Source organism: Eulemur rufifrons, chromosome 14 (genome assembly GCF_041146395.1).
Source record: "Eulemur rufifrons isolate Redbay chromosome 14, OSU_ERuf_1, whole genome shotgun sequence".
NCBI lineage: Eukaryota > Metazoa > Chordata > Mammalia > Primates > Lemuridae > Eulemur > Eulemur rufifrons.
In genome coordinates, this window is record NC_090996.1 from 35,690,523 (window position 1) to 35,698,612 (window position 8,090).

Genomic DNA, 8,090 nt, shown 5'->3' on the forward strand with positions numbered 1-8,090 from the left:
GGCTCAGATGTGTTTGCGATAATCGCCTGGACCCTCTGCTGCGTCCAGGCCTGGCCAAGACAGCACCTCCCTTCCTTCCTCTGGCTGCAGCCCCCGCCCCGCACCCTCCCCTCCTACTGCACCCTGGAACCTGCCCGACTGCCCCCCAGAAGCGCCCAGAGGACCTCTGCCATCCCTGCCTCCTCCCGGCAGCCCCAGCCAGTCTGCCGCACCCAGTTACCGCACGCGAGGTGGCTAAGGACAGGGACCCACTCCCACACGGTCCTCCAGCCTGAGGTCCCAACCAAGGTGTCACCAGGACCGGTTCCTGCCAGAGGCTCCAGTCCGTCCCCGGTGTTGCTCCCAGTCCTTGGTGAGCCTCGCAGGTGACCGCTCTGGTGCCTGCCTCGGTCTCCCCGTGTCCCTGTGCACGTCCCCTGCCCTTCCTATAAAGACACCCGTCCTTGGATCCAGGGCCCACCCTAGGCCAGTCGGACCTCAGCTTGACTAGTTACGTCTGCTGTGACCCTGTTTCCAAACAAGGTCACATCCCAGGCTTCCAGGCAGACGTGCCTTTGGGGGACACTCTCAGCCCTGTGTGGGTGCCCCGCGTACGTGGCTGTCGCCCTGCCTCAGTGCTCACCAGAGCTGGCCCCGCTCGCGCAAGCCTCGTGGCACCGTCTGGGAGGACTCCAGACACGGACACTCACTGTCCCAGGTCCCAGCTCTTGGATCGTCACCTGCCTGGGGGCCCCTCCCTGGAGCAGCCCCCTCGCACCCAGTGACAGCCACCAGGTGTGGGATTTGGACACAAACCCAGCCCCGCCTGCATCGTGACCCTGGCGGTCCTACCCCGGTGGCTGCCAGTCAGCTCTTGGGCACCTGGAGGGCAGATCTCGGGGGTCCGGGGCCCATGCAGCCACTTAGTGCTAAGTGGGCCGCCGGCTTTGCGGAGTGACAGGGAAATGCAAAGATCGACCCCCAGAGCGAGACCCTCCCAAGGTCAGGACGGTGACCTCCAGGAGTGGTTCTGGAAAGACACTGGTGTCCCCTGGCCAGGGGCAGGGTCACCTGCAGGGAGTGGGACAGGGATGGCACTGGCACAGCCTGCCCCTCATGGCCGCCTGTTACTGCCCCTCGGGCAGGAAGCCGAGCCCACGTCCTGGCGAGGTGCATCTGGCCATGCTCCCTGCTAAGAGCCCGGTCAGGTGGGGACATCTGTCTCCAAAGACTGACCTCAGGCTAGACCAGGGTCTGCCCTGAGACTCAGGGTGCAGAGACACTTGCCTGGGCCCTGGCTGTGGGGGGCTGCACCAGCCTCGGCCGGCCCCCTTTGCCCGCCTGCCAGCCCTGCCCTGCCGGGACCCAGGGCCAGACCCTGGGAGGGGGGCTGTGGCTGCAGCACCCTCTGCCACTCGACGCGGAAGGGACAGACCTGCAGGGCGGGGAAGCAGGGGCCCTGTGGGAGCCGGCACAGAGGACCCAGGAGGGCATCTGGGCGCCCGAGTGCCGCCCTGATCAGCCCGGGAGCAGGAGGTGCTGGGAGGAGGCCGTGGGCACAGGCGTGTCCGCTCACTGCCGGCCCGTGTGCGCCAGCGTGGCCTGCGCGTGGGGGTGGGGGGATGAGACACCAATTGGCCCCAGTGTGACCAGAGGGGGGGGCTGCTCGGAGGAGGTGGGTTGTGAGGTGTCCAGTGCAGGGAACAGTCTGGAAAAGACGCCCCGGCCCCTGTGGAGCTGGGATACCCCTGTGATCTGCTGAGTGACGGCCCCGAGACGGCCACACCGTGTTCCCAGGAGCCTCACGGGGCAAAGGGACTCGCAGGTGTGATCGAAGGGACGACCTTGAGCGAGGAGGCTACCTGGGCCGTCCAGGTGGCCCGATGTCATCGCAGGGGTCCTTGTGGGAGGGGGCAGGAGGGCCGGAGGCAGAGACTGGGCGACACTGCGCTGCTGCCCTGGAGGTGGAGGGGCCCCCAGCAGCCTCGGGGCGGCCCGGGGACACCCGCGTCTCAGGCTGGTGAAGCCACTCGGCCTCTCACCTCCAGGGCTGTCGGATCAGCGTGTGACGCTTTATGCCATCAGCTGTGGCTTTGGGTCTAGTGCAGCCGAAACCCTGAAGGTGGGCTTGGGCAGCAGGGCCCCCAGCCACGGGCACCAGAGCCGGGGCCTCAGCTGCTCCTCTGTCGCTGGAGAGAAAGCCCTGGTGTGGGGTGATCGGCCTCCCGTGAACGGGGTGCGTGGTCACCCCAGCCCTGCCCAGGCTCCCTCCCGGGGCCCTGGGCTTACCCCGCAGACACACCTCTTCCCTCCGTCAGTGTGGCCACGACGGGGCCTCGGGTCCCACAAAGGCCCCTGTGCGCGGGTGCTCACCGGTGCCAGCCTGTCCTGGGGTCGTCCTGACGCTTCTCTCTGCCTGACAAGAGACCAAGGAGAAAACCCCAGGCTGGGACGGAAGATCCTGGAGTGGGGACAGTAGCGTGGACAGGAGTTTGGGAAGAGGCCCTCGGGCAGTGCGGCATGGCGCTGACACTGGACACTGGGCGGGGGCCGAGGCCAGGAGTTCAGGGAGGGGACGCTGCCGCAGTCCCCAAGAGACACTTTCCAGCCCGGCATTGGGTGTCCCCAGCCCACCACCCCCGCCAGCCGTCCCCTGTCGTCAGGCTCTGCCGGGCAGCCCTGCCTGTCCCCACGCCCTGCCTGGCCCCACGCACCGGGGAAAATCAATAGCTCCAATATGTCAGCTCTCGAGAGGCGCAGCAATAAATTACCCGCCATGAAGCACACGGGGCCACAGCCCCATTAGTGGGACATTAGGCCTCCCGTGAAATTTCTCTGTGTGCTTTGAGATAACAACGGCTGAGGTGTTGGTTTATGTCCGGGGGTGGGGGGACGGGACCAGGGACAAGACAGGGCCGGCCGGGCAGGGAGGCCCCGAGACGCAGGCGCCCCCGGAACATTGGTGGCTTTTCCCACTCGGGGCTCCACAGCATCGGAGGGTCAGATAAACACAGCGTTTGGGGACGTCTGCGCCCTCCAGCCAAAGGCCACAGGGAACAGGATGCACAACTGGGGACTCAGAGACGCAGGACTTTGCCCTGGGTTGGACACTGCCAGGAAGCAGGGGTTCTCTGATCGTGCCTGTGACAAGCCACCACAAACTGGGTGACTTAGAACAACGGACATTCATTGTCTCACGCTCTGGAGCCAGAAGTCCAAACCAAGGTGCCGGGCCGAGCTCCCCTGACGGCTCGGGGACGAATCTGTCCCAGACCCCCCGCCTGGCTTCGCGTGTGGCCGGCAGCGTGGCCCCGATCTCTGGCTCTTTGGTCCCATGGCCTCCCCCTGTGTCTCTGTGTCCTCTCCCGGCCTTACAATGACCCCGGTCACTAGACCCGGGGCCACCCTAACCCAGCATGACCTCATCCTGACTAACCACGTCCCTATTTCCAGATAGGTCACGTTCTTGCCTGCTCAGGGACATAGATTTGGGGGGCACCGTGCAACCTAGTACAGCATCTTCCAGTCCCTACAGCGGCCAGAGTGGGTGTGGGGGCGCCCATTTTACAGCTGTGGCTGCTGAGGCTCAAGGACTTAAGTTGTCCGCTGCAGGTGTCTCATTCCTGTCCCCAGTCCAGGACAGTCACCAGGACGGAGATGAGTCAGTGGCCCCTCCAAGGCTGGTCCACCCCAGGGTGAAGCCTCAGCCCACACACTGCTGTTCTGGGCAGCTTGTGCCCGGCTGCCCTAAATATCCTCCCCAGGCAGCTGCACCAGCCTTGGCCAGCTGCCCCTCCCGCGGCTCCATCCCTAACCTTGGAGCCCTCTGATGGACACCTCCTCCAGGAAGCCCATGGGCCGCACACCAGGGTGATTGTGGCCCATCCCCCCATGCACACGGGGAGTTCTGGGGTGGAACCAGTGGGGCGGGGCCCCGTGAGGAGGGCCTGGGCACACAGGTGCCTCTGTTGACACAGCAGCTCTGAGCACAGCCCTGGGTGGGGCCTCTGGGGTGGGAGGACTCCCAGGTGTCCTGGGCTCAGAACACCCCCACCTGTGCCCCGCTGTGAGGGCTCCCGGGGGCAGGGAACCCGTCCCACGTCTGGTGCCCCTCCCGCCGTCTTCCCAGGACGCAGGTGCAGGAGGGGGAGGTTCCAGAGGCAGAGATGCCAACCTCAGACGGTGGGCAACGCCAGGGTCACAAGGGGTTCCTCTGGGGTGTCCCTAGGGCAGATTCTGGCTCAGGGGAAGGGGCTGTCCAGGACCACCGGCCACATATGATGCGGCACACGGGCCAAGGTCCCAGTCACCCCCCAGATGGCAGCCGTGGACCAAAACTGTGGCAGAATCACAGAATCGGGGGTGGCCCAGGCCCATCCTGGGGGGACAAGCTCCTCCCACCACCAAGCAGGGAGGCCAAAAGCTAGTTTTCGGGTTTCCACCTAACCCTGCAATTGGAAAGGTGTGAATTCCGCTCTGAGATTGTGGGCATAGGAAAGGACGTGTTTTATTAAATCAAAATTAATTTACTTCGAGGCCTTTACTTCCCAGAGTGTGTTACAGCCCTGGCAGTCCGCTGCCCGCTGCTCCGGAGGAAGCCAATGCACAGAGACAGCAGGGTCACGGCAGAGACAGACTTTCCTGTCGCAGGTGCCGTGTAAGGAGGGGACAGAGTCCTCAAATCCGTCCCCCGAGAATTTGGGAGAAAGGGTTTGTAGAGGCAGTTTGGGGGCACAGGGCAGGCGGTGGGGCTGCTGGCTGGCTGGGCTCCGGGCGGGGCCACAGGGCTGTGGGAGTTGCCTCCTTGTGCTAGTGGGTTCTTGGGTGGGAGTCGCAAGACCAGTTGAGTCGTTCCTCGGTACGGGCCGCTGTCTGGGTGGGTCAGCCGTCCCACCGGAATTCGGGGCCTGGAAGCTTCCTCAGAAACCAGCCTCAGGTGTCACAAGGCTGACGCTATCCGTGGGAGCAGCGAAGAAAGCGAGGAATCTTCATGCCCCTCAGCTGTGCGACTCCTGAGTCTCGAGAGGTTACAGGATAGCCAGCTGGGGGACAATGGCTGGTTACATATAAATTTCCCCTGCCTCAGTTCCCACTTTGTGGCCCTTTATTGATTTTATAAAGGACAGCTTCAAAGGGGAGAAAATTAAGTTCCGTCTTGCTGCGGGGGCCGCCTGCCTTCCCCACAAGAAGAAGGGGCAGCAAGCTGTTGGGGAGCCTCCTGGCTTTAGGGTGGTCCCGTCGCGTCAGGGGGCTGCTCCTTGGCGAGCCGTCGGGTGAGCGGGTCCTTGTCTGTGGCCTGGCGAGGGCACAGAGTCTTCCCCGGGCCCAGCCTCAGCTGTGAGAGTGCCAGCTGCCGCCAAAAGCACTGCCCCGTTGGGCTACCGTGTGGGAGTGAGGCAGGGCCCCGCTGTTAGCAGAGAGGCCTACATCAGCTCCGTGGCTGAGAAGTCACCTTCCTGTCTAGACCTCTGCCCTTAGGCACCCCCCCCCCACTCTTTTTGGCACAAAACACAGTTTTGGAGGAAAACAAAAGCATCTGAACTCTGCCTGGGGAGAAAGGACCTCAAAGTTTCTGGGACTTGAAACTGTTTGCCCCATGACACAGCGGGGGGTGGGGCAGTTATTTTTTTGCGTTGAGGCACAGCTTCAAGAACAAAACAGATTATTAATTCAACACAGTAGCCTGCCCTGTGGTAAATCAGTTGTATCTGGTTTATATTTTCCATGACGCACGATAGCTTTTATTTCGCATAAAGTACACAGAATATAATATTAGTATGGCTGGTTCTGAAAATGGGACGTCCCTAAATCACAGGTCCTAGTTCAGACGTGCACGTGATTTCCACAAACCACCTCCCCACGGAGTGTCGCGACGTCCGGACGGTGCCCCTATGTGGTCTGCAGCCAGAGCCGGGGGCAGCCTTGTGCCCTGGGGACGAACGGCTCCAGCAGCTTCCCAGCGAAGCCAAGTGGGGGACCCGGCAGAGCAGCGCGCCCTGGGCCCCCTGGGATGGTCGTGAAGGTCCCCCGAGACGCCGCAGCTTCGGTTTGAGCAGGGACGGCCGCAGGCCCGCGCGTGGGGTCGGGGCTGCCCGCTGTCCCCGCCGTCCCCGCCGTCTCCGCGCGGCGCCCACCGGCCGGGGAGGAGGGCGCGCGACTGGCGAGGGCACAGCCCCCAGCGAGCCCGGCCAGCGGAGGGTCCTCTGAGGCCAGGACACAAGGTTTTCTCGGGCCGAAAATCCTGGCAACGAACCACAACAGCGCCGGCGGCGGCCAGGCCCGGGCAGGAGCGGCCGGGCAGCGGCAGGGCCCAGGGCGCCGACCTCCTGCCGGGCCTGGCCCACCCAGGACGCCCTAGCGCGGGCCCGGGGCCGCTCTCTGGCAGGACGACGCCCGCCCACTCCCCGCCGCCAAGGACCGGGCGGACACGCTCCTCGGCGGACGGGATGGAGAACTACATCTCCCGGCATGCCCTCGCGCCCGCCCGGGGCGGGGCCTGCGACGGAAAAGTCTGCTGGAGAAACGCGTCACTTCCGGTGCGCGACTGGGCACACGTTCTGGTGTCGTGAGCGGAGGCCTGCCATGACGTCCGGATTCCGATTTCGTGCGACGGAAGTGACGCGAGTGCGGCGCGCCGCGGAGCCGAAGTCGCGATGAACCGTGTCCTGTGTGCGCCGGCGGCCGGGTGAGCGCCGTGGGGTCTCGGCGGGGCGAGGGCGGTTGCTGGCGGGAGGGCGGAGCGCTCAGTGCTTTTTCTCTTCCAGGACCGTCCGGGGGCTGAGGCTCGTGGGCTGGGCTTCCCGCAGCCTGCATCCGCCGCCCGGCGGCCGGGCCCGAGTCCAGCCCGCGGCCGAGGGGGAGGAGGACGACGACCCTGACCGCCCCGTTCAGTTTTCCTCCAGCAAAGGCATCCCGTTACGCTGGAGTGTGGAGCAGTCCCTGGGGAAGGGACATCAGCGGCCCTGGTGGAAAGTGCTGCCCTTCAGCCTCTCGCTCATGGTTCTGGTCATCTGGTTCTACCTGAGGCCGGAGAGCGACGCGGACCAGTGGTTGAGACAAGTGCTGGGAGAAGAGGAGCCGGAGCCCGGTGATCCTTCTGAGGAGCCTGGAACTCAGGCTGCCCACGGGGCGAGGACTTAACGCGGTGCCCGCTGGGGCCAGCAGGAAGGGAACAGGCAGCCGCCCTTCGGGTGCGACGTCGCGTTTGACCGTGACCGTTTCTGCCCCGGTAATGCGTGCGTCTTCAGCGCTGAAGGACTTGGATGGGGCACTTGGCCGCGTTGATCCCCACAGAGGCCGAGCAGGACGTCACCAGATCGGAACCTGCTCCTTGCCCGCCGCTTGACGTCCAGCGGTTCCATCCACAAGACTTTTCAGAGCCGTAGGAAAGGTTTTACTTGCACCGTGTGCCGTTGGGTTTGTGATGTCTTTGTACCGCATAATCACGTTTCCAGAGCACTTCTGGTGACACTTGTCATTTGCTTTGTGAGACAGAATAACTGGCAGAAGTGTTAACCCTTATTTTATAATGGACTGCGGTGTGTGTAAATAATATCTATTGATGTTTTACACACTGACAAATTGAAAATAAATTTTGATTTTATGATATAGAATTAAGACGATTCCCTTTTCTGCATCTACCTAAGAAAACGGGTATTTTAGTAAGCCAACAGCCACCGTTTTCAATTTATTTGTTTTCCCTTTTTTTCCAGAGTGGGAACTGAGAATCTAACCTAAATGTAAATTGCGGAATACATTATTAAATGGTACCAGAAATAAAGAACTTTCTCAGCTTTCTGCAAAATTTTATTTTTATTTAGCTAGGCAACAATTTTCTGAGTAGAATACAACTGATAAATATTTTTTTTACAAATTATGGGCCCTACTTTGGGTAGCCTAAGTATTACTTAGGAAAAACCTGCTTTATTCTGAATTAGATAAAAGATACATAAAAGAAAACTTGTATTTATTTAAGCTTCTGGTGGAAGGTTTTTCATTTTTTTGAGACAGAGTCTCGCTTTGTTGCCCAGGCTAGAGTGAGTGTCATGGCGTCAGCCTAGCTCACAGCAACCTCAAACTCCTGGGCTTAAGCGATCCTCCTGCCTCAGCCT

The 8,090-nt window shown here is 62.1% G+C and overlaps 1 protein-coding gene across 1 annotated transcript; it reads left to right on the forward strand.

Moving 5' to 3' along the window:
• The first annotated feature begins 5,796 nt into the window (after nt 1–5,796).
• On the forward strand, nt 5,797–7,815 carry UQCC4 (ubiquinol-cytochrome c reductase complex assembly factor 4). The gene is made up of 2 exons (XM_069486334.1): nt 5,797–6,664; nt 6,744–7,815. The coding sequence occupies exons 1-2, from the start codon at nt 6,633–6,635 to the stop codon at nt 7,117–7,119; spliced, it is 408 nt and encodes a 135-aa protein (XP_069342435.1). The 5' UTR covers nt 5,797–6,632; the 3' UTR covers nt 7,120–7,815.
• Nucleotides 7,816–8,090: the final 275 nt, after the last annotated feature.